This window comes from Bufo bufo, chromosome 3, assembly GCF_905171765.1.
Source record: "Bufo bufo chromosome 3, aBufBuf1.1, whole genome shotgun sequence".
Taxonomy (NCBI): domain Eukaryota; kingdom Metazoa; phylum Chordata; class Amphibia; order Anura; family Bufonidae; genus Bufo; species Bufo bufo.
Genome location: NC_053391.1, coordinates 327,154,193 through 327,180,920, shown reverse-complemented (window position 1 = coordinate 327,180,920; position 26,728 = coordinate 327,154,193). Strand labels below are relative to the sequence as shown.

Genomic DNA, 26,728 nt, shown 5'->3' with positions numbered 1-26,728 from the left:
ATTTTACGCTTTTTTTTTTTTCCCCCGTCCCCACTCAGACCAGAACATTAAAATGACCCTGACAATTTTTAACCTCTAGTGAGCCACCACCAAATGAATTTCTAGAAAGCAGGTGGCCATTTCTTTATAGACCACAATAGCAGTACCACACCCCACATATTGTGCGCACATAACTTGTGCGGATTTCAGCCCGGGAGCCTGGGTAGTTAGAATCCTTTGTTGTGATGCAATTCGGAGTTTTTTGTTTTTTTTTCATAATGTACGACACACATGGTTTTTATATATGCACATAGTTACGGAGCAAAGGGTTCATTCGGATTCTCCTCCCCATAAAAATAGTGTGCAGTGTTCAGCCCCAATAGTTACTGCTGCATCAATAGGCTCAATGAAAAAGCATACGTGTACTTTTTGTGTTTTCAACATTACGACGGTTTGAGTAGCGATGTAATAAAAGTATCCTGAAGTTAACATGCATCTAGCGTCAGTGTGACTGATACCACCATAGCAGAGAATTTTTACGGTCTGCTTTCCAAACCAAAAGGAAGGAATCTTTCATCAGAAACCTTAGAAAGGAGGATCTCAGAACCTGACGGTAACACATCTAGACCTGAGAAGAAGTAATACTGGCTTGGATCTGTTTTTGGACTTGTAGAAAATTGTCACCCACAAACAGGTCACACCAGATTGCTTTGCAAGGGGTAAAGCTAGAAACTCTGTATGTTACTCTTAACTCATTACACTCTTTTCTATCAGAGGGGACCCAGCCGTTTGTAGTGTACTCTGTTCCTATCCCCTTGTATTTTAAAGGGTAGTAATGATTCTCATTTTCTCTTTTTATTTCCCCCCTTTTTCCCCCCTCGTTTTAGCAGTTTAATATTAAAGACAAAGTAGTCCCATTTTGTGTATTTGTTCTTATCCTGCTTGTACAATAAATCACTGATTTGTGTTTTTAATGTGCAGAGATTTGTGTGGCTGCCATGCAGAAAAAAACTCACAATAGCACCCGTTGGTTTCATCATACCTGACAAAGATCCAAATGACGGTGATCGCCAGCCTTGATCCACCTAATTTATAAGAGGCAGATGTTGGCAGCTCGTGGAGCCTGCCTTTAGGGCCAAAGCTTCTAACAGTTTCAATCTTCAACTGTCACCAGCCATATCTACCATCTCAGTGAGGTGGACAAGAAAGAAGGAAAGGAAGACATAGGTGGCACTATACTGATACACTGGCTATAATACATTTTTAATTGCATGCAATTACAAAAGTATTCATATCCAGGTGCTGGGTTGACAAATACGGAATATGTTTTGTGGCACATCCCCTTTAAGCCAGTTTCTGGCGTATGTTACAGTAAATCTAGCGGGCTGTAGGAAGCCCTTCCTCCTCCTTCTATGCCCCAACCCTTTACTCGTCAGTTTAGAAAAGCGTTGAGAAGCTTAAAAAGTTGCAAATTATGGCACAAATATGCCATGCACCATAATTCACAACTTTTTTTTATGCTACAACAGTGGCCTTATACCTTTTGATATCTCCTAGGCATGACCTGTTTTATGCAGGAGTATAGTAAAGTATAAGATGGCCAGATGTACACAACTGGTTTATAAATTCACTTTTTGCTGCCGTCATTTCTCCCCCTATGTAACATGCAGGGAGCGGTGTAAGGCCTCTTTCAGACGAACATGTCCTGTGCCGACATCACAATCCGTGTGTGAGCAAGACTTCCCGTTATGGACAGCATTATTATTATAATGATTTATAATGCTGTATGTCTCTGCCTGACCTTACACCTACAGAATTCTACTGAGAGCATTATTTTAGTATAATTCTGTAGGTAATCCAGAGACACAGCATTATAAATCATTGTAATGCCGTGAGCTCCTGTTAAACGAGTGGTGTCCATAACGGGAAATCTTTTCCGCACAGGACACGCTCGCCTGAAAGAGGACTAAACGATACACGAGAAGTTCATTACCTTTATACAAATGTGAAAGGATATATGCTCTCTGATTTCTACCAGTTGGTGGGGGGGGGGGGGGGGTAATTATCTACTTTTTTTCTGGTGGTTTTAGTGTCTAGATATCGATGGCCTATCTTCAGGACAGGTCATCAATATCAGATCGGTGGGGGACGTATCGATCAGGTGTTTTCAGCAGACGCTGAAAAAAACGCAATGGACGGAGATGGAAAAAGAAAACTGACCACTGTGTAGCTTACTGCAGCTTTGCTCCCAATCACGTATGGGGGGGGAGGGGGAATGATCGACCGTTTGGCTCCCAATTTGCTTCTGCTCTTTAGCAATACAGGGTTGCAGGTAAAGCATAAAAATGCAGGACAACACAATGGTTGTAAACTTGTGCTACATCTTCATTATGGTTTTTTTTCCCCCCAGGTGTCTTTTTCCTATAGAGGAAGCTATGAGAATACACCTGAAAACCATAGCAAGAACATGCTGTGATTTAAAAAAAATTACAAAAATCGACCCGAAAAATGCCACCAAAAGATACATGTGTATAGTGTATTTCTCAGTTCCCATAGATTTACATCAAACATCTGGAGGTTGAATAAAAAAAAAATGCTAGAAGAGAAAATTGAATTTCCCTTAAAGAAGATAATCCCCATGTGGATGTGGTGGCCTGAGGTCGATGGGACCATGGAAACCTAGTTATACACCATTTCGGTAGTTCCCATACAAGTGCTACACTGATCTGCTTCTCCTACTTAATAATTCAAACTTTTAAAAAAAAAAAACTGCCCCAAAGAATGTCTATAATATACACTGCTCAAAAAAATAAAGGGAACACTTAAACAACACAATGTAACTCCAAGTCAATCACACTTCTGTGAAATCAAACTGTCCACTTAGGAAGCAACACTGAGTAACAATCAATTTCACATGCTGTTGTGCAAATGGGATACACAACAGGTGGAAATTATAGGCAATTAGCAAGACACCCTTCAATAAAGGAGTGGTTCTGCAGGTGGTGATCACAGACCACTTCTCAGTTCCTATACTTCCTGGCTGATGTTTTGGTCACTTTTGAATGCTGGCGGTGCTTTCACTCTAGTGGTAGCATGAGACGAAGTCTACAACCCACACAAGTGGCTCAGGTAGTGCAGCTTATCCAGGATGGCACATCAATGCGAGCTGTGGCAAGAAGGTTTGCTGTGTCTGTCAGCGTAGTGTCCAGAGCATGGAGGCGCTACCAGGAGACAGGCCAGTACATCAGGAGACGTGGAGGAGGCCGTAGGAGGGCAACAACCCAGCAGCAGGACCGCTACCTCCACCTTTGTGCAAGGAGGAACAGGAGAAGCACTGCCAGAGCCCTGCAAAATGACCTCCAGCAGGCCACAAATGTGCATGTGTCTGCTCAAACGGTCAGAAACAGACTCCATGAGGGTGATATGAGGGCCCGACGTCCACAGGTGGGGGTTGTGCTTACAGCCTAACACCGTGCAGGACGTTTGGCATTTGCCAGAGAACACCAAGATTGGCAAATTCGCCACTGGCGCCCTGTGCTCTTCACAGATGAAAGCAGGTTCACACTGAGCACATGTGACAGACGTGACAGAGTCTGGAGACGCCGTGGAGAACGTTCTGCTGCCTGCAACATCCTCCAGCATGATCGGTTTGGCATTGGGTCAATAATGGTGTGGGGTGGCATTTCTTTGGAGGGCCGCACAGCCCTCCATGTGCTCGCCAGAGGTAGCCTGACTGCCATTAGGTACCGAGATGAGATCCTCAGACCCCTTGTGAGACCATATGCTGGTGCGGTTGGCTCTGGGTTCCTCCTAATGCAAGACAATGCTAGACCTCATGTGGCTGGAGTGTGTCAGCAGTTCCTGCAAGACGAAGGCATTGATGCTATGGACTGGCGCGCCCGTTCCCCAGACCTGAATCCGATTGAGCACATCTGGGACATCATGTCTCGCTCTATCCACCAACGTCACGTTGCACCACAGACTGTCCAGGAGTTGGCAGATGCTTTAGTCCAGGTCTGGGAGGAGATCCCTCAGGAGACCATCCGCCACCTCATCAGGAGCATGCACAGGCATTGTAGGGAGGTCATACAGGCACGTAGAGGCCACACACACTACTGAGCCTCATTTTGACTTGTTTTAAGGACATTACATCAAAGTTGGATCAGCCTGTAGTGTGTTTTTCCACTTTAATTTTGAGTGTGACTCCAAATCCAGAGCTCCATGGGTTGAAAAATTTGATTTCCACTTTTTTATTTTTGTGTGATTTTGTTGTCAGCACATTCAACTATGTAAAGAACAAAGTATTTCAGAAGAATATTTAATTAATTTAGATCTAGGATGTGTTATTTTTGTGTTCCCTTTATTTTTTTGAGCAGTGTATATAAATGAATGACCGGTATAGTTCCCACCCCTATCTCCAGAATGGGGCCCCATCCTGCCCAGCTGGGAAAGATGGCCTCTCACCATTCAATTTAATAGCACTTCTGCACTTTGCTATTGTAAGTGAATGGAGAGAGCCGTGAATGTCGGCCACATCTCCATTCGTGTGGACATGCCACAAAATTAGATGGACACCCCTTTAAGGGTAGATATGCTGCATATTTTCCATTGTGGAATTGCAGGTGGAAAATTCAGTGTATTACAGTACCACGAAAGTGGAAAAATATCTGCGGCAGAAACTAACGGTGCAGATTCTAAATCTGCAGCATGTAAACTTATGTCACACACAAGTCTATTTTACTCTTTGTGATGCAGAGAGTCAGGCTCGGACTGGGGAATCCCCCGGTGGGCCCCTAGTCTCCCACCCACTGCACAAGTGGCACATAACACAGTAGACTTATTGCACTACATACATATATTCAATGTACAGCACCTGAACCAGACTATGCTCAGATAAAAAACTTGTTAAATTATTTATTAAATTTAAATGTATCCGTATAGTGGGCCCCCAAAATAAATTTTACTGGTGGGCCCTAGGCACCCCAGTCCAACACAGCAGAGGGTGAAATCTGCACGTAACACATGTAGATTTTACTGCACAAAAATATACCCTGTGTGGTTGTAAAGGAGTGTTGACACGGATGGAACGGCGCAGAATCCGCATTAAAACACCACCCGTGTCCCTAACAATTTAAGGCTACCAAGTGCCAAAACTAAGGGCACCAAGAGTGGCCACATTGGAGAGGTTAGAAGAAAGAGAACCGTGCATTCAGTGCTGTGAACTCCAAGGTCTGCAGCCGGCTGCACTTCTGTGAGGATGTGACGGGTCCACTTGAAACTTAGCACAACTCCTTTGGGCCTTATGCACGTGACCGTATTTTCAGAACACATCCGATTCACATTTTTTGCCGAACGACTGAGGACCCATTCTTTTCTCTGGGGGTGCAAAAAGTGTGCACATCACACATATGTCATCCATGTGCTGTCCACATCCATGTGTGTGGCCGAGCCGCAAATTATAGAACACGTCCTATTCTTGTCTTGTTGGCAGACAATGAGTTTCTATAATGGCACTGTGAAGGTGTGGGATGCACACGGACTACTTCTATGTTTTGTGGATCCGCGATTTTGCTTGGTATTGTAGCTCAGCGCCATTCACTTCAATGGGACTGAGCTACAACTAGGCCATGTGACTGATATACGTGATGTCACATGGCCTAGTATGAGACCACGGTGCTCATGGAGCATCGGCTTCTTCTTACAGCTGATCGGTGGGGTCCTGGGTGTTGTGCCCCCCGATCTGATATTGATGACCTATCCCGAGGAAAGGTCATCAATTTATTACCGGATAACCCCTTTAGGCTACATGCACACAACCGTTGTGTATTTTGCGGTCCGCAAAACACGGATGGCGTCCATGCGCGTTCCGCAGTTTGTGGAACGGCACGGACAGCCTTTAATATAACTGCCTATTCTTGTCTGCAAATCGCGGACAAGAATAGGACAGGTTATATATTTTTAGCGGGGCCACAGAATGGAGCAACGGATGCGGACAGCACATGGAGAGCTGTCCGCATCTTTTGCGGCCCCATTGAAAATAATGGGTCCGCACCTGAGCCGCCAAAATTGCGGCTCAGATGCGGACCAAAACAACAGCTGTGTGCATGAGGCCTTAATGTGAGGTCAGAAATAAATGCAGAGATTTTGCCCCTTTCACTTATCCTCTTGCGGTGACATTTTACACATCAAAACCAACTTTAGAGTGAAAATTACTATTGATGTCCTAGCCCCAGCATAAGCCTTTGATGTCTGACTGATGGGGGTCCGACACCGAGCATCCCAGCGTAGCCATCGTTCATTGTGTAGCTGGTGTATCTGGTTACTGCAGTAGCCTGCTTTGTCCTGATGAAGGACCTACTGCAGAACAGTTGATCGGCAGGTGTCTGACCCCCACCGAGAAGATACTCATGACCCATCCTGAGGTAGGTTAGGCCATCCAGGGGTGCACCTAGCCCTTCTGCTGCCTGAGGCGGAAACTGAAACTGCACTCTGGAGAATAGCTTGCGCTGAAGGAAGGGGAGTAGATTTCAGTTGTACGTTCCCTTTAAGTCACGTGTCCCGCGCTAGTGCTCGTTGCCTGGTGACAGTGCAGGCCGCCTCTGGGAAGGAAGTGACGTAGTGCTGAAACTGGAAGGAGCCGGAAAAAGGCGGATGTGAGCGCCGCCTGTGTGTCGCGACACCGCGTGACTGGCCTGTCGTGACAGAGGAGGCGCTGTGGGAGTTCGGTGGTGTCTGGACGGGTGAGAGCGGTATGTGGAGCCGAAAGACAACTCAGCAGTGGGGGCTAGGGGAGAGCGGAGCTCGGGACAGCAGAGCTCCCACGGTAGACCGGAGAACGGGACACGGCAGCATTAGGCAATTACGGGTGTATCCGCAGTGCACAGCCACGGCAGACATTCCGCCGCTCCGTACTGCGCATGTGTGCGCCGCATCATATGGCCATGTCCCCCACTGCAATAGTGGGGAGAAGACCTGCAAGTCTTCTCCTGTCATGGAGAGGTGGGAAGCTACAGCAGGAATCTCCCACAGGTGCACTCCAGCACCAGTTCTTGCTGTCAGTGAAAAGAAACATTCACTGTGTCAGGCAGTAGGTGGATATGGATCACTCCCCATGAACTTTGTAGATAGATGTATCATGTATTCTAATAATAAGAAGGTTTCTTGTGTTTTGTCAGAACTGGTATCATGGCGCGCGGGCAGCAGAAGATCCAGGCCCAACAGAAGAACGCCAAGAAGCAGGCAGAGAAGAAGAAACACGGAAGTGACCAGAAAGCCGCAGCTAAGGCAGCCCTGGTCTTCACCTGTCCTGTGTGCAGAGTAAGGGGGTCCTCCTCCGTCACCGGAAGTTGTCATCCCATTCGTACCGTATCACTGCCGAGGCCGTAAATGGCCAGAGAGAGTACTGGGAGGAGATAAGGGGCTGACAGTCACCTCCTGGGGCTGCTTGTCTCAGGATTTAAGTGGGGAATTTATCAAGCCCCCTACTTCAGAAAAGTTGCCGTTTTTGCACAGGCTCCTTTTTTTGCGTAAAAATCTGTGACTTTTTGCCTATTTACACCAGGCTTAACACTTTTCTACAAAGTTATCGGGGATGGGTTTTCCAGGATTACACTATTTATGGCTTATCCAGGGGACCCCCACTAATCAGCTTTTTATAGGGGGCGTTCAGGCATGTGCTGCGGCATCTTCTTTGGTACCTTCGTGACGTACATGTAGCAGCATTAGCTGTGCTCGGTATTGCAGCTTTTTCCATTCAGACCCCCAGTGATGTGACATTGATGAGGATAGCCATCCTTATGGTCCTCCTGGAAAACCTCTTTAGGGCTTCATCTCAAGCAGCAAACTCTGCAAAGATTCCGCCTTTCATGGTTTTTGATGGGTATCCACACTGCCGTTCATATGTATTTCCAATCTGTGGCCAGAGGGGATGTGCCTGGTTTCCGCAGACTATTACACATCGGTAAGACATGAAGCCTCGCCACGTATGTTATTGTCAATTTATGGGTCCATTCACACATCCGTAGTATATTGCGGATCCGCAATACACCCGTCCGGCACCCCCATACAACTGCCTATTCAGACAAGAATAGGACATGTTCTATTTTTTTCCGGGGCCGCGCTCCGCGGATGCGGACAGCACACTGTGTGCTGTCCGCATCTAATCCTGCCCCATAGAGAATGAATGGGTCCGCACCTGTTCCGGATAATTGCGGAACGGGTGCGGACACATTCTACGGACGTGTGAATGGACCCTAACAGTACTTTTCTGCATCGCTGCTCGCTGGACAGGTTCTGTCAAGTGATATCTGTCCTAAATCTAATTTTATATATAATTGGAGTCATTTATCAAACTTGTGTATAGTAGAACTGGCTTAGTTGCCCATAGCAACCAATCAGATTCCACCTTTCATTTCTGACAGCTCCTTTGGGAAATGAAAGGTGACACCTGATTGGTTGCTATGGTCAACTAAGCCAGTTCTACTTTACACCAGTTTGATAAATGACCCCAAATATTTCTAAAATAATTCTGTATAATATCTAATTCTCAGACTCAGATGCCAGACCCAAAAACTTTCAAGCAGCATTTTGAAAGCAAACACCCCAAGTCTCCGATGCCTCCAGAACTTGTAGACGTGCAGGCGTAACTGCAAATAACGGTTAGTTACGTCATTTCTTAATCGGACATTAAAATTGAAGCAATTGCTTTGTTTGTGAGGTGCAAATATTTCTAGTCTTTGCTGTATATATATTTTTCCAGTTCAGCAGTTCATGCTGTGTATATGCGCTGTTCCCAATAACCGGTCACATCTTTTAGCCTTGGTATTCCCTATTTATTTCTTTATAGGATAAGAAACCACTCAATTTCCTAATATACCTTTCATTTAGTCCCTATTTGTACAGTTGAATGGTATGGACCAAGTCGCTCCTTTGTAATGCGTCCAGATCGATACAGAGGCCTATATAGACAGTTTTGTTTTTTTTCTGTTGGATTTTGCATGGATCTGGCACACAAAAAAAGTCATTGTAGTCCTGTATTAGGCTTCATTCACACGACAATATTTTCGGTCTGCATCCAGTCCGCATTTTTGGCGGATTACATGGGGACCGATTCATTTCTGTGGGGCTCCGAAAAATGTGGACAGCACACAGATGTCATCCTCGTGCTGTTCGCAGCTGTGCCGCAAATGATCGTGCTATGTCCTATTCTTGTCCGTTTTTTTACGGACATAAATTGGCCTTTTGACAGGGAGACCTTTGGAAAATGCAGGATACACACGGATTGTGTGCATGAGGTCTTATGGAGATGTCTCTATCACACAGTGTGTAATGTGGCAGCACATGGAACAGCCTCCTGTGCACCATGTTGTGGTATTCCTGAGGCCTGACTTCAGACACTACTTTTGGTTGCGTTGCCTCTCTGCTTTGAAACGACCATATCCGTTTTGCGTCTCACAAAATACGGATGCGGTCTGTGTGCTGTCCAAATTGTATTGGTCCCATGGTCCCCTTTTTGCGGGCATAGTCTGTGTGTTTGCAGAACAGATCTTCTGATGCAGAAAGCACACTGATGATCCATGTGCTTTCTGCTTCTATATCTGTCTGTCCTGCAAAAAGACAGGTCAGTGGGTCTGCAAAAAATGCGGATGCAACACAGACTGCATCCATATTTTGCGGATCCGTGATTTGTGGACTGCAAAAACAGATACGGTTGTGTGCAGGAGGTCTAAAAATGTAGACTGCAAAATAAGGCCAGGATGCCCAGTCCTTGTTTACAGTATGGGATTGTTGTTCTCCCCCCATCCGATTGTCACAGGACTTGATCAAATCTGCTAATTATTATATATAATTTTGGCTAATCGGCGTAAAATACTCAATGGCAGATCTTCGCTCTGTGTGACCATGTCACCTTGCCCATAACTGACTACAGTAGCTTCATGGTCCAGCCCTTGAGGTCTCCTCGTTAATTGCATTGAGAACAAAGTTTCCCTCAGCGTGATGGAAGATACATTATGTCTAGCTTTGGCACATATGTGGTGGAACTACTGGAAAACGTAGGCTTCATCCTATCATTCCTTTTCTTTTCCTGCATCTTCTAGATATATCCTCAGCTGATGAATGCACTGAATGGAGTGGGATGAATCTGGGCACACCTACCTGTTTTTATTTTAAGTTGGAGAAAAGCAACATAAGAGTATCTGGACTTGCAGCAACTAATTACTCACGATGTGGACTTGATATCCCATTAGAGATGCGCTCATGTGTCCGGTTATAATTCTGCGCTTTAAGACACCGGTCTGACCTTTGCTGATACAGTTCAGTGGATGGTTGTCCCCCCGTGATGATGGGTCATGACTGAGGAATAAAACAGTTCTGAATTTCATGCAGCGCCATAAACACTAAGTGAATAACCAAAAGCAGCATCCATATTTCCTCCCTGTTTATGCGGTCACGGGGGAGGGTTCCTTTTGCCTACTGAGGCAGAGCAATATATTTTTGTTTGAATTGCATTCCAGTGCAGACCTTCCTAGTATCTCTGACCTAATATTGCATCATGTGCACAGATCATTCTGAAATATTACTTGATATAGTGTGCCAATGCCAAACACTTTTGCACATTACCTTGATCTCGCCAACCCCACCTGAGGTGACAACCACTTGATAAATTCTATCTTGATTATCATTAGTAACATTATTTTTATTTTTTTTACTGAGTTTTATTTTTCATTTTCTTGACCATAAAAAGCAAAAAAATAGTAAGTTTGCCTGTATGTAATTACACAAAGTAAACCAGATTTTGCCTTTTGAGGCTGTGTTCACATGGGCAAAGTTTGCTGCAGAAAACGGGCATAATCCACATTCAAAATACCACCAGCAGCTTGCCATGTGAACCTAGTCTCATTATAGTTATTTATCAGGATCTCATGTTTATTCCTATTCTGCATAAAATCCTACCAAATATGTAATTCAGTAACAACACAAAAAATGTAACTTATTTATGTTTTAATATTTGGAGGAAGATGAGAAGAGTTAAAGGACCTTTCATCAGTTTAGCCCTAGTCTAATTATGGTCTTACCTTATAGGGCGGCCCCCACTGATGCCATGGCACATTTTCTTTTCCAAAGGACCCCCTCTTCCGTTCGTCCACTGTTGGTCGCATTGATTTCGGTGCCATATATTATAATGAGCCGACTCGGTTATACTAGGCGGAGACTCGCAGTTTCGCTTGGGGCGGTTCTCTTCTCCCTGGCTAAAAGCGGTGTGCTCTGATTGGATGCACTCACAGCCGGGGAGAAGAGAACCGCACCCCAGCGAAACTGCGAGTCTCCGGCTAGTATAACCGAGTCTGCTTATTATACTATCAGGCGCCGAAATCAACGTGGCCAACAGCGGACGAACGGGGGCGTCTTTGGAAAAAGAAAAGTGCCATGGCATCAGTGGGGGCCGCCCTATAAGGTAAGACCATAATTAGACTAGGGCTAAACTGATGAAAGGTCCTCTTTAAAACCAATTGGCTGTCGATTAGGATTGGGCCAATTTGTCCTCAACTACATGGCAAAACATTTTCTCACTATTATAGGAGTTAAAATGGTAACTTACCTTCCAAATTCCTGTGTATGCTTATGTTAAGAAAGTATTTTGTGTAACAATCTTTAATAAATATTTCATTTGGAATTGTTTTTTTTTTAATACGTGTCAGCATCTTTATGGCACTCATCAATAGTCATAGTGTCAGTTTGATAAGAATTTAGCTATAATGAAAGTTTGGAGATGTCAGACGTTTAGAGATGAGGGCTACAGATCAAGTCCTCAGAGCAGCTCCCATATGGATTCAATGTGAGAGCAATAGTCTGTAGATGTAGTGAAACTATAGAGGAAAAACTGTTGAACATTTTTAATAAAGACCCATTGGAAAAAAATAATAATTTGGTCCCAAAATTTGTATAGGGGCAGTGATACTGACCATTTTTGTAATATACTTTACTGAAATCGTACATTTCTATTAGAAAAAATAGCTGTAAAGTGGCCTGTCTTCGCTCCTGTCTTCTGTTTACATAAGTCAGTGTTGAGCAAGTCTCCACAGTTATGTAAACAGAAGACAGAGGAGGGTTGCTAAGGCTCAAAATGGACCACTTTACAGCTATTTTTCTAAGGGTCCATTCACACATCCGTATGTGTTTTGCGGATCCGTAAAACACTGACACCGGCAATGTGCATTCCGCATTTTGCGGACCACACATCGCCGGCACTATAATAGAAAATGCCTATTCTTTTCCGCAATTGCGGACAAGAATAGGACATGTTCTATTTATTTTTTTGGGAGCGGAAGTGTGGATCTGCATTTCCGGATCCGGACAGCACATAGTGTGGCCCCATAGAAATGAATAGGTCCGCAATTCTGTTCCGCAAAATGCAAAACGGAATTGCGGACGTGTTAATGGAGCCTAATAGAAACTTAGTTATTAAAGGGGTTGTCCTTATTTTTACCCAGGCAGCCCCCCCTGAGGCTAGCATCGGAGCATCTCATGCTCCGATGCTCTCCTTTTGTCCTGCGCTAGATCGCGCAGGGCACGGGCTCTTTTGTTTATCGTAACACACTGCCGGGTGGAAGCTTCCGCCCGGCAGTGTGTTCGGTGTCACTGGCTCTGATGGGCGGGCTTTAGCGCTGCCCTAGCTGTTTTACTGGCTAGGGCAGTGCTAAATCCCGCCCATCAGTGCTGGTTACGTCACCGGGCTTCCTGGCAGCCCCATGGAGAGCCCTGGTACGTCACCGGATCTCCAAAAAATGTGTTTGCCCTGTGCGATTTAGCGCAGGGCAAAGGAAGGCATCGGAGCATGAACTGCTCCGATGCTCCTGTCAGGGGGGCTGCCTGGGTGAAAATGGAGGAATGTCCGTGTTCAGAGCTGAACCTGGACAGCAGGAGCGCACGGCGTCATTGTTTGCTATGACGCCGTGCGCTTCATGCCGCCGCTGCTGTACAGTGATACACTCGTATGATCTGCTAGGTTGAGAATAAATGGCAGATATCCAGCACAGTCTTCGATCTATATAGATAAACACATGCCCATTGTATCTCTCTGATAAACAGCCTTCTGGAAGACCTATCTGGCAGCAGTCAATGCTAGGTGGGCAATAGCCTGGCATGCATGAAAATATGACTAGATGTAAGACACAAATGACTGTCACTCGATAAAATATGGATAAGATACGGGAGACCCATTAGCCTTATACATTTTAGAATAAAACAAGAGGATTCAGACAGTAAACTACATACAGGATGAAATATAATCACTGAAATCGTCGTGTGACTATAGGAAAGGTGCTTTAGCGGTCTCTTTTCACTAGGAGGATAGAGCATCTAATTCAATAGAAGGACAAGGCAAAAAAAAAGGACTTGACTTTCTTACAAGGAATGGTATGAGTAATTCTAAACATCACATTTACACTACGTGTAGCTGGGAAGAGAAAACTAGTCTGACTGCCATATATGTAGTCTGAAAAAAAGTTACATCACAGTGTGCATCAGCAGAAAACCGTACTCATCGACCACTGATGTTTTTATTGAGATCTGGGAGAAACTCAAGCAAAGGACCGGCTTCAATACAGGAAGGGGTTGTCTTTTTGAGACCTTTTTAATTACGTAGTTGGCACATTGTGATAATGTATTTTATTGCAAACCTTAGGTCCCATAAAAACTACAAAACATGTTATTTAATTTTCATTTACTTTATTTGTTCAGAAAAATACACATGAATGTGAATAATTCCGCGTCCATCTTGTCCTGGCAGTGGTCTACCTCTCAGAATGTTATCTGCTCAGTTGCGGCTGGTTGAAGGGGACCAAATCCTGTGTAGGGTCGATGTGGTTCCTTTTCACCAGCTGCAACCAGGCAAAGCTGGCATTTTCCGTTATATACTAGAAGTAAATTATTGAATTTCAGAAAGCAACACAAGTCATTTTTTCCAGTACAAACATTTTTAAAGACACCTTGTACACAATTTATTCTCACATGTGAAATAACATTTACTCTGCCCCAAACATTTTTGAACACTTCAGAAGTTCCAGAATAAAAAGGTTTGTGCTGTGGTTGCATCAGTGCAAACGTTTAGTTACAAGAAAATCTCCCCAGGTATGTGGAATTCTGATGACTACAGTGCACAATGCATAGGAACTATTTACACCTAATAGTCTATCTCTTATACATGTCTCACCGTTTAAATAGCGGTCCTCAAATCCACTAGTTCAGCACTTATCATTCCTAAAGGGAGTCTTTTCCCTATATTTAGCATTTCTAACCAATGTTAAAGGGGTTCTGTAGTTTGTTTTAACTGATGATGTATCCTCTGGATAGATCATCAGCATCTGATCGGCAGGGACCCCCGCCGATCAGCTGTTTGAGAAGGCAGCAGCGCCGCGGCCTTCTCACTGTTTACCGCTGGCCCAGTGATGTCACGACTAGTATCAACTGGCCTGGGCACGGGTAAGCTCTTTTCAAGTTAACAGAGCTTAGCCGCGCCCAGGCCCAGGAATTACGTTTTATATATAAATGAGGCACAAAGTGCCAAGCTGGGGGTTATCAGTCTTTCCAAGATCCCAAGCCTGCTTCTTCTGTTGCTGACAGTACCTCCCTTTGCCTGCATGTCTCATTTCTGCTCTCTCCAAATCTCACACAGGTAGAGATGAGAGTCTGCCTGTGCACTGCCGTACATAAGTGGGCATTGGCCTCACCATGTGTATTGTAGATGCGCTGCACTGAAGCCCACATTTGAAAGGAACCTCCAATACAGATGTATTAAATGTTGTTGAAATACTGTTGCTTTGAAAAAAAAGTTCTACAGTACCTTAAATGTCTGTCCGTCCGTCCCCCGTAAATGAATAGTACAGGCATATACAGTGGATATAAAAAGTCTACACACCCCTGTTAAAATGTCAGGTTTATGTGCTGTAAAAAAAATGAGACAAAGATAAATCATTTCAGAAATTTTTCCATCTTTAGGCTCCATTCACACGTCCGTGGTGTGTTGCGGACCTGCAACACACCCGCCCGGCACCCCCTATAGAAATGCCTATTCTTGTCCGCAAGCTGCGGACAAGAATAGGACATGTTCTATCTTTTGCGGAGCTGCGGACCTGAAGATGCATCAGTGCATCCCTACTGTGAAGCATGGGGGTATTACCATCATGCTTTGGGGGTGCTTTTCTGCGAAGGGGACAGGACGACTGAACTGTATTAAGGAAAGGATAAATGGGGCCATTTATTGTGAGATTTTGAGCAACAACCTCCTTCCCCCAGTCAGAGCATTGAAGATGGGTCATGACTGGGTCTTCCAACATGACAGCGACCTGAAGCACACAGCCAGGATAACCAAGGAGTGGCTCCGTAAGGCTACTTTGACACTTGCGGCAGAGTGATCCGGCAAAAGGTATGCCAACTGATGGCATTTGTAAGACTGATCAGGATCCGAATCAGTCTTAAAAATGCATTGAAATGCCGGATCCGTCTTTCCGGTGTCATCTGGCAAAACGGATCCGGCATTTATTTTTTTTCACCTTTTTTTCGGTCTGCGCATGCACAGACCGGAAGGACGGATTCGGCATTCCGGTATTCTGAATGCCGGATCCGGCACTAATACATTCTTATGGAAAAAAATGCCGGATCCGGCATTCAGGCAAGTCTTCAGTTATTTTGGCCGGAGATAAAACCGTAGCATGCTGCGGTATTATCTGCGTCCTGAAAAGTCGAAATGACTGAACTGAAGACATCCTGATGCATCCTGAACGGATTTCTCTCCATTCAGAATCCATGGGGATAATCCTGATCTGTTCTTTTCCGGTATAGAGCACCTAGGACAGAACTCTATGCCGGAAAAGAAAAACGCAAGTGTGAAAGTACCCTAAGAAGCATATCAAGGTTCTGGAGTGGCCTAGCCAGTCTCCAGACCTAAATCCAATAGAACATCTTTGGAGGGAGCTGAAACTCTGTGTTGCGCAGCGACAGCCCCAAAACCTGACAGATCTATAGGGGATCTGTGTGAAGGAGTGGGACAAAACCCCTGTTGCAGTGTGTGCAAACCTGGTCAAGAACTACAGGAAACGTTTGACCTCTGTAATTGCAAACAAAGGCTACTGTACCAAATATTAACACTGATTTTCTCAGGTGTTCAAATACTTATGTTCAGCAGTGCAAGACAAATACATTCTTTAAAAATCATACAATGTGATTTCATGAATATTGCAGGGTGTTCAAATACTTCTGTTCCTCACTGTATCTTATCAGAGAAAGATGCAGTCCACATCCATGTGGCCATTCCACATTATAGAACATTCCTATTCTTGTCCATTTTGCAGATAAGAATTGGCATTTCTATAATAGGGACTGAGGAAAGTTCGAGATGCACACGTTGCAGTTTGTGGACCGCTAAATGGCAACGGCTGTGTGCGTGAGACTTCAGAAAATTTCATTTATTTTGTAGATAAAGTTAATACTTACTAATTTATTGTGATTGGCCATATTTCCTCCTTTGCTGGCTTTTTCATCACATTATACACTGCTTGAGTCCAGGGATACCAGCAGTGATGGCTGAGCTTGCACACTACAGGAAATAGCTGGTATGTGCAATCCTGCCTGCTCCTTTTCCTATAGTGTGCAAGCACGGCCATCTCTGCTGGATTGCAGGGTGGTCATCACCCCTGGAAATGAGCAGTGTATAATGTGATGTTAAAATGAATCCAGCCAGCAAAGGAGACGATATAGACAATCACAATACATTAGTAAGTGTCTTGTATTAACTTTGTCTAAATGCTAAATATTTGCTGAAGTGAGACACCTTTAAGTCTCACGCACACAGCCATTGCCATTTTACGGTCCACAAACTACGATGGATCAGAAGAACAGAAAAATAACGGTGATGTGAACTCTCCCTAAACTGCTCGTTACTACCGTATAATGTTCTCCATTATAGGTGGTGCTTAGGTTGCTGGGGTGTGCTACAGAGAGTAAGGGATCAAATGAACCTGTTTTTGCATGTCCTGTGTCAGGTCAGATATAATACTGGCTAGTCTCTGCCCACCAGCTCAGAAAAAAAACATTACAGACTGCAGAGGGAAAAACTACTAAGAAACGCAAGATACAAGTCATATAATGGCCAGAAATAAAGATATTCCTATACATATACACACAGCAGCTTAGACTACTTTCACACTAACGGCAGTCTTCTCCGGCTGGTGAACAGTCTGCCGGATCCGTGCTGCTGCTAGTGCATCGTGCCGCCGGAAGTCCGCGCTGGCCCTATTCACTATAATGGAGGTGGGCTGGAGGTCCGGCCGCAGCACGGCAAACATGCCGAGAGGTGGCCGAAATAAAACTACGACATGACTGGCAGGTCTCCTATGCTACTCTATCTGAGGGCAGCATTTAATAAAGGGTGTTAGGCCTCATGCACATGACCCTATTTTTGGTCCATGTCCGATATGCTTGTTTTACTATTCATTTCTATGGGTCCGCGGCAAAAAAAAAAAAAAAAAGTCATCCATGTGCTGTCCACATTTGTGCGGACGGACCTCAAATTATAGAACCTGTCCCACAAAATGAACAAGGATAGGCTTTTTTTTACAGTAGGTGTCGCGAAAATTGTGGGATGCACAGACGGCAAAACTGATAAGCTGTTTTAATGCAGCCAGAACTGATAGAGAAAGCTGAATATTGTGTCATACTGGAAGCATAAATAAGGGAAACATGTTGACTAATGCTTAAGGAGGACCATGGTTATTCATGTAAGCATAGGCGTGCGCACAGTGTGTGTCGGGTGTGCCTGGGCACACCCTAATCAAGCCGACTCGAGGTTCTGTCAGGGCCGGGAAGCTCTGAAAGCGCTATACTCACCTCTTCCTTCCTTGTCCTCGGTGCTCCACTGTGAAGGCTGCACACAGTGTGAGGCCACACAGAGAGCGGGCGGTGAGGAGCGGCGGCGTCCGGAGCAGGAACGGTAAGTGTTTTTTTTATTTTCTATTTGGGGGCTGATGGAGGCACTGGGGGCTGAAGAGAGGCGGCGTGGGGGCTAATATGAGGCACCGGGGGCTGAAGAAAGGCTGCTGGGGGGCTGAAGAGGGGCACTGGAAGCTGATATGAGGCACTGGGGGGCTGAAGAGAGGCTACTGGGGGGCTGAAGAGGGGCATTGGGGGCTGATATGAGGCACCGGGGGGCGGAAGAGAGGCGGCTGAAGAGGGGCACTGGGGGCTAAAGAGGGGCACTGGGGGCGGAAGAGAGGCTACTGGGGGACTGAAGAGGGGCACTGGGTGCGGATATGAGGCACTGGGGGCTAAAGAGAGGCTGCTGGGGGACTGAAGAGGGGCACTGGTGGTTGATATGAGGCACTGGCGAGTGGAAGAGAGGCTGCTGGGGGGCTGAAGAGGGGCATTGGGGGCTGATATGAGGCACTGGGGGGCTGAAGATGGGCACTGGGGCCTGATATGAGGCACTGGGGCTCTTATCTGAGGTCTGATTGGGGGCCATTCACATTGGGGTCTGATCTGAAGTCTTATTGGGGTCTTATTAACATTGGGGGTTTTATTGGGGCTGTCAGCTGAGGTCTGATTAACATTGGGGGTCTGATTGGTGGTCTGACCTCAGGTGTAATGAAAAATATATTTTTCTTATTGTCCCCCCCCTCTAAAACCTAGGTGCGTCTTATAGGGTGAAAAATACGGGTACGTTTAAAAATAATTTCTTCTCCCTTCATTATATTGATAGTGCGGGTCTGTATGTATGTATGCGGAGTGTGTTTGTGTATATATATGTGTGTATGTGTATATAATATATACATACATACATGCACCGCATGTATGTTTGTGCTTTAGGGTGCAGACCCTAATGCAATAGGCTGCGCACGCCTATGCATGTAAGGGTTCATGCACACGACCGTGTGCCGGCCGTTTCTGTGCTACGGGTCACATGGCCGCCGTTTGCAGATGCGGACCCATTTGCTTGAATGTGTCCGCAATAATCTTTCTGGTCCGTGTAAAAAAAAAAGAACATGTTCTATTTTTTGCAGTGAAAATGCACAGACCAGAATCCCACGGAAGCACTCCGTAGTGCTTCTTTAGGCCTCCGTTTCATGCCTCTGCTCCAAACCACACTTTATCTTCTGGATTGCGGACCCATTAAAGTAAATAAGTCTGCATCCGTGATACGATGCGCACGCGGCCGGTGCCCATATACTGCGGACCTGCTGTTTTCGGGCTCCAATACGGGCATGGCCGGCACATGGTCATGTGCATGAGCCCTCAGTTTGATGTGGACTTAATCATTTTGTGTTGGTGGGGAAAACAGGACTCATAGGTTTTCTCTTTTAGTCCTTACACACAAATCCTTTTTGACTTTTTTTTTCACCTAAAAAACACCATAAAACCTCCGGCATTATTTTCCATACTGCATGCAGGTTTTTTTTTTCTAAACAACTGTGTGCACTACCTTTTTTCAGGCATTTCTTCCCTAATAGAGAAGGAGATGTCAAAATGGCAGAAAAAATATTAAAAGCTTTAGCATGCTTCATGCTTCAAAAAAAAAAAAAAAAACGCCAGAAACCCCAAAAGATCTACCAATAACAAAAAAAAAAAAGAAAACAAATGCTTGTTTGTCTGCATTTCATATTTCCCATAGACTTTCAGCGAACAAATGGAACTGGTGTTTTTTTTACCACAAAAAAAAAAAATGCACAAAAAAATCACAGGTGTAAAGAAACTACTAAAACAGTTGTTTTTTTGTAGTAGCATTTTAAGGCTACATGCACACGAATGTTATGGCTCCGTGCTGCGGACCGCAGTGCACGGGCACAGACTGTGGGGCAGCCACATGCGGATCGCGGACCTATTCACTTTAATGGGGTCCACACCGCAAAAAAGTAGTGCATGCGCTACTTTTTTGCGCTGCGGAAGCATGGCCAGAATGGTGAATGGGTCCGTGATGCGGAATGCACATGGCCGGTGCCCATGTATTGCGGACCCGCTGTATGCAGGCCACAATACGGCCATGGGGGGCACACGGTCGTGCGCATATAGCCTAAGGCTGTTTCCTTTTTTTTTAGGTCTCTTGGTGATGCTCTGAGTGTGCTTTTTTTCAGGTGTTTTCTCTCTATAGGGAAAAATAGTCTGTAAAAAGAAAAAACACATGACTTTCATGCTGGTCTTCACAAGCCAAAAAAAAGCCCACAAAAACTTAGTGGTGCAGCACTCTTAAACAGCTTTTTACATGAAAATACTGACTAAAATCACAGAAAACTATGGGGGTCATTTATCAAACTGGTGTAAAGTAGAACTGGCTTAGTTGCCCATAGTAACCAATCAGATTCCTCCTTTCATTTTCCAAAGGAGCTTTCAAAAATGAAAGTTGAAATCTGATTGGTTGCTATGGGCAACTAAGCCAGTTCTACTTTACACCAGTTTGATTGATGACCCCTTATATATTCCTGAGCTCAGCATCTTGCTCCCTTATCATATGCAGCCCTCAGATAGAGGGGTATAGGACACCAACCTGACATCCATTGTATTGTTTCTTGAAACTTTGGGACACGTCAACATTTGGTGTGGTTTTCACGTGTCTGCTTTCTACCAGCTCATGTGTTAAGAAGATACTTATATGTCCAGCTGGGATCCCACCTTCAGGTTACATACTTCATGTCCAGCTGGGATCCCACCTTCAGGTTACATACTTCTTAACATTCCATAGCCACGTGATTCAATATGGGCATATAAAGAAGTATGTTTCCTAAAGGTGAAAATAGAAGGTAGTTCAACAAAATTATTCTTCATACAAGGTTTATTCTGTGAAGAAGAACAGAAAATATCCATAAAGAGAGGGCAACTTCTGTGTGAACAATGTCCAGTTGAATGTTGTTTTTCTTCATTGTAATAGACTTAGTTCAAACACCTGATTGATGGACATTTATGCCAAAAAGAAAGGGGTACCACTGGCGTCACTAATCTTCCATGGGGACAAGTGATCGCTCAGGATGCAGTCAAACATGCCCACATACACAACAGATTTTCCTTAAAAGTGGACCAAAAAAAATAACAATAATAAATTGCTTTAACATACACATAATAAATCAAGGCAACTGGACTTACTGTAGATTTCTGGAAAACGTTTCACTCGTTCTTCCAACGAGCTTTCTCAATTCTGAGTGACTGTACAAGAATTCTCTGGGAATAAATATGTGTAACTGAATCAACATCTGGTAATTATACCCAGCATGGGGTCAGAGGTCATTATACCCAGCATGGGGTCAAAGGTGTTGATTCCATTATCCTAACTGGAGTCAGTAGGTGACAATGACCTCCCAGAAAAAGGTGTCAAGACAGCATTGTATGTGGCAGACAATAGATGTCTAACCTCCCCGCCTCTATTCAAGGTTGGCTTCTCCATTTTTACACAGACTATTGTTGGCCGAAACCGCTGCCAACAATCTTATGTGTATGGGAAGCTCCCGATTATCCTCCGTGATGATTTCAGGGAAGAGAAGAATTGGGCACCCTGAAATGCAAGATCTGATCCTTTTGATCACCTGGGAGATCAGATGCCACCAGATGTGTCTTGCAGCACCTTTCTCCTCACTCCCCAAAGAAAGCCCAGGCTTGTCGATCCCAACGTGTATGGGGAGTTGGGAAAGAGATAGCTATAGAAGGTGTAAGGTCACCTTTACTGGATAGATTACCATGCCTTTTTACTGGAAAGCTCTGACTGGAGACAAAAGGAAGCATTTCTGTGTAGTGCAATCAATGGGAGATCTGCAGCACAGGTTTATTGGTCTTAATATTTTTAACCTAAGGAGAAATGACATATCCAGAGTATGTCTCTGATTCCTGTTTTGCCAAGCAAGGAGGTGGCAGAGGTGGCCATGCATGCCAACTCTTCGCTTGCATCTATTGCAGATGGAAGAGTCAAGCAAGTCTTGCGGTGACCTCTCCTTACAGCCTGCAGCTGACTCTCGCCAAATAAGCTTGAACGGACCCCTTTCTCCAGATAGGTGGAGGCTCTACTTAGCAGTGAAACCTGGCAGCGCCACCACAGGAGAAATACAGCCTTACATTCTATCTACTGAAATCAGCAGGCTGTGTGTGTAATGCATGGATCTGCCAGTTCCTCCAGAGAAAAAGACACGCCTTATACTTTCTTGTGAACATTTTTTAAAATGCCATAGTTTTTTTGTTTTTTTTTCATTCACAATAAAAAAAAAAAATTTTCAGAGATTTCCATTCATGCATATGGCCATCATAAGCACAACTTTAAAGGGGCTTTCCAGTATTTACGTATTGATGACCCTTCTCATGCTAGGTCATCAATATCAGATTGGTAGGAGTCCAATACCCAGCACCTCTACCGAGTCAGTGCAAGAAACAACACAGCGGATGAAGCCGGAAACAAATCACGGTCCACATCAGTTATTTGCCATAGTGACACAACCGCTGCTGCCAGTGATTGTCTGGAGTAGCCACATGCTGGTACAGTACATCACTGCTTCAGCACGGTAACCCAGAGGACCAAGGACCGGTGGTGCTGGAACAGACAAGGAATTGAAAAGTAAGATTTTAAAGTGCTGACTCGGCTATTTCCGTCAGCTCCTTAGAAGTGAATGGAGCGGTGGCCGCACTCGCACTCGCACGGTGCAATTCCCATTCATTCCTAAGGGACTTCTTCTTCTCTTTGTGGGCTCCGTTCTAGACATAGGTTCATGTACCAGAGGTGGGAACTGCACCTATCAGACATTTGGGGCATATCCTACCTATATGCCCCCAATGTATGAGATGGGCCAACCACTTTAAAGCCTGAAATCTCTAAACAGTATATTTGGTGCACTGACAGCCAGATACAAATGATGTGGATTAAATTCCATGTCCCCCATTATGAAGCCCTTCCAGTAGCCAGAGAAGTGACCTAATATAGCCTTCACCTTGGATGACCCTGAGTGTCCATACAGAGGACAACCTCTTTGAACTGCAACATAAATGCATCTCATGTTATTGAGTTTTTAATGAATGTTTGCCCAGATAGGATTATATTTTCAGGGCAGCTCCTTATCATCTTACTGTATTATGTAATACCGCCTGTAACTTCTGCGGATTTGTTGCATATTATATCATAACCATTAACATTCACTAATTCAGTGTAAGCATTCCACCATGTAGGGTTGGTGCCCTGCAATGTAACCATACCTTTCTTGTGAAAATCCTCTAATCCTGAGAGAATCTTATTTTTTTATGCAAATAAGGTTTTCGGTGCACTGTGGACAGGGCCACTCAGTTTCGTGTACCTGGCTTCCCCTGCGTCATTGCTACCAGTTCTGACAAATACGGCACAGCAATATTTGTCCGGCCAAATCTTGGTATATTTTCCATGTTGCGGCCGGATCTCTGCCGGTCTCCATTATAGTTAATGGGGCCTGGCGGTAACGCTGTAGCTTCCGTCAATGCCGGATACAGGGAGAGCCTGCCGGATGTAACAAGGGCTAGTGTGAAACTAGCTTGACATAAGCAGCATAATGGTACGGCCTAACAGCATGGTTGTGACACAGTGGCGCTGTGGTCAAGTACCGTCCAGTTAACTATTTAGGACTGCATTGTTTTGTCGGTCTGTATTGTTAATGGTCGTCCGGTATTGTCGGTGCCACACAGCCATTAACAGTGCAGATCTCATACGTCCACACAGTGTTGGACCGTAGCACAGTTGCCTCACAAGTGCAGCACGAGTGCGCCATGTGGTCGTACCCTTAATTGGCATTTGCTGATTTTTTTTTGGCGCAGCAACTAGATGATATCTTCAGATTTGCTGGCACTGTAAAAGACTGTGGATTTTCTGCCTGCAATTCCAGGCTATATGATTTTAGAAGAATTTACTATTTAAACGCACGTGGAACTGTTTGAAAGTGCTCCACCAGTGCAGCGCTACCCTTTAGTAAAAAATAACAAAGACACCATGAGGAAGATTTACCAAAACTGTTGTATAGGAAAACTGCTTGGTTGCCAATAGATGCAACTAATCCGATTCCACCTTTCATTTTTAAGAGTTTTCCTTTACACCAATTTTTATAATTACAGCCCCCCCCCCCCCCCCATGTGTGAAATTGACAAGGAAAAACCTATTTAGGTTTCCTTTGCACACAATTTTTTGTTTTGCATTTTAAGCGCTTGTAAAATAATGCCATGGATTTCAAGCATTTTTCATGACTTTTTTTTGTTTTACAAGCGTTTATTTTGCTACATTTACATTTTAAATGCTGTAAGGAAGCCTATAGGAAAACACCCTATCAATAGCAGGTTGTGTGTTAAAAACTCCACAAACCATGCTTTGTATGAAGTGTGCTTCATATTTTACCATAGACTTTGTTACTTAAACTCCAGAGTGAATGGAATGACATATCACGTCTGGCCTCTGTGAACCCAGCTTTCCCTCTCCTGCGGAGAGATGGTAAGAGCAGCTTGCAGTTCAATTTTTGTTGAACCGATGCTCCCTTAAAAGGCTAGGCACTGGGGAATGATCGGAGAAAGCACTTGTAAGACTGGGCCTAGTTCAGCCCCTCCTATACATCACACTTGTGCTGCTTTCCTATGATACAGCTGTCAGGGTGACTTTATCACACATGCCATACAAATGCCAGACATAGCTGCTTTGTAGATAGGCCTTCTGCAGATAACTCCGTATGTACACTGGTTACGAACATTTTGGATAGGTTATCTTCAACTGACTCTTTACGCTTTTTTACGGCTAGTCACTTATAACATTCACATAATATCGATATGAGTGTTAGGTACAACGGAAACACCAGCATCCATTGGCACATGTACATTAGTGTAAATGTGCATGGGTTTGTTAGAGCAATAAACGGTTGTTCTGTTTCTAGTTTTATTTCTATATGAACAATATAGTACACGTACAATAAAACATGCTTTGTGGCGTATTAGCTGTTGCCTATTTAAAATGTAAAATACCAATATTCATGAGATGCAAATGCTCAGTGCCAACCTGACTTAATATCTGCAGCTGGGCAAGAAATTTAACTCATCAGCGGAATTGTGATATCTTAAAGAATCAGGATCATGATGTTATTTCTAGTTCTGTGTGCATTAACCCTTTAATTCTAGCTTTCTAGCTGTACTGGATATGTGTGAGTATGTACCCATGAGGCCGGACAGCCAGAATGATGACCAAGTTAAAATGTGAGAATTCAGACAGACTTGCACTGTAAGTGAGCTCTTGTCCTGGGCAATACACAGGCACTTACCTCATGTCGGAGAGGATCTCACCGCAGTTACCTAAAGCCAAAGTCACAAGTGTCTTCTCTTGTACCCAGAGTATCTGCTGGTGTCTCTCTCACCCCCTCACCCCCCCCCAATGTCCTATCTCCTCCTCTGCCTCTCTCCTCCCTGCTATTTTTGGCAGCTCCCCTGAGCTCCTCCTGGCTATTAATATTAGAAGTGAGAAATTCATCTGCACCCTGCTATATAAGGTAAAGGAAGATACTATAGAGAGATGTGTGTGTTCAGGATGCCAGGAGCCACAACGCTGGCACCACAAGTGGAAAGAGGAGATTTTTTTTTAACAATGGAAATAGAAGTAGAATAGTAGGAAGAGTGACCGGTGGATGCCGCCCCCCTGTGAACACACTACACGATTACTGACATGACTTATGTATTTAAATATATATATATATATATAGTGTATAGTATATAGTTTTGTCTATATATATATATATATATATATATATATATATATATATATATAGTATGTATATATATATATATATATATATATATAGTATGGGGTATAGTACATAGTTTTATGTGTGTGTGTGTATATATATATATATATATATATATATAGTATGGTGTATAGTACATAGTTTTGTGTGTGTGTGTGTATGTATATATATATATATATATATATATAGTATGGTGTATAGTACATAGTTTTGTGTGTGTGTGTATATATATATATATATATACATATATATATAGTATGGGGTATAGTACATAGTTTTGTGTGTGTGTGTGTGTATGTATATATATATATATATATATATATATAGTATGGTGTATAGTACATAGTTTTGTGTGTATGTATATATATATATATATTATTTATATATATATATATATAGTATGGGGTATAGTACATAGTTTTGTATATATATATATATAGTATATCGTTTTGTAGGCCTGTTGCAGTACGTAACGCGCTTATACATGAATATATTGCATATTTTTTATATTATATTGTAATGAATGAATTAGATTTTGATGAATTCAGTAATAATACACAATACAGTGAGATAAGAGATGCAGCCTACACTGACACTAATTTTATGGTTCATCCTTATTGCACAGTTTCACCATATAGGTGTCAAGATGTAATGTAATTGGTTAATATTTGAGTTGTGCCTTTCCGTCTGTAGGAATGCTGCAAGAGCCTCTCCCTGTATGGGAATCTGAGGCAGGGTCTGAAAGGTCCCTCCCATGGATGGAATCCCTTCTGAATTCTCAGTAGAAGTAATTATTTAGAGAATATTGTAAAAAGCTGTTATTTTGGCAACAATTATTATAAAGTAGTGTTTATTTCTGTCATTTAATATCCACTCACCATATCAATTGCCACTGTGCATATAACACTTACATTTAAATACATATCATTAAATTAAAATATTGAAGTTACAGGCCTATACTGGATGTCCCTCAGGACAATACTGTGTGCTAGAATCAC

The 26,728-nt window shown here is 43.8% G+C and overlaps 1 protein-coding gene and 1 long non-coding RNA gene across 3 annotated transcripts; one reads left to right on the top strand and one right to left on the bottom strand.

The window, feature by feature from the left end:
- Window positions 1-6,602: 6,602 nt before the first annotated feature.
- LOC120995274 (zinc finger protein 706-like) lies at window positions 6,603-11,655 on the top strand. 2 transcript variants are annotated; one of them, XM_040424373.1, is made up of 4 exons: window positions 6,603-6,728; window positions 7,155-7,296; window positions 8,529-8,636; window positions 10,077-10,664. In XM_040424373.1, exons 2-3 carry the CDS (start codon window positions 7,165-7,167, stop codon window positions 8,622-8,624), a joined length of 228 nt encoding a protein of 75 aa, XP_040280307.1. In that variant the 5' UTR covers window positions 6,603-6,728; window positions 7,155-7,164; the 3' UTR covers window positions 8,625-8,636; window positions 10,077-10,664. The 2 variants fall into 2 exon arrangements, with proteins under 2 accessions (XP_040280307.1, XP_040280306.1); XM_040424372.1 differs by lacking the exon at window positions 6,603-6,728 and adding an exon at window positions 6,797-7,008 and having other exon boundaries at window positions 10,077-11,655.
- A 2,035-nt stretch (window positions 11,656-13,690) lies between these two features.
- On the bottom strand, window positions 13,691-25,376 carry LOC120995275. The gene is made up of 3 exons (XR_005777563.1): window positions 25,254-25,376; window positions 20,510-20,799; window positions 13,691-13,895 (listed from the first exon to the last, which is right to left on the bottom strand). It is a non-coding gene; the product is annotated as an uncharacterized LOC120995275 (long non-coding RNA).
- Between the last annotated feature and the right edge of the window lie 1,352 nt (window positions 25,377-26,728).

Excerpts from the sequence above, each read along its gene's own strand:
- LOC120995274 (XM_040424372.1), top strand. The coding sequence starts at position 6,971 with ATGGAGAGGTGGGAAGCTACAGCAGGAATCTCCCACAG. Across the intron at positions 7,009-7,154 it reads ACAGCAGGAATCTCCCACAG|AACTGGTATCATGGCGCGCG; the intron begins GTGCACTCCAGC and ends GTGTTTTGTCAG. Across the intron at positions 7,297-8,528 it reads TCACCTGTCCTGTGTGCAGA|ACTCAGATGCCAGACCCAAA; the intron begins GTAAGGGGGTCC and ends TCTAATTCTCAG.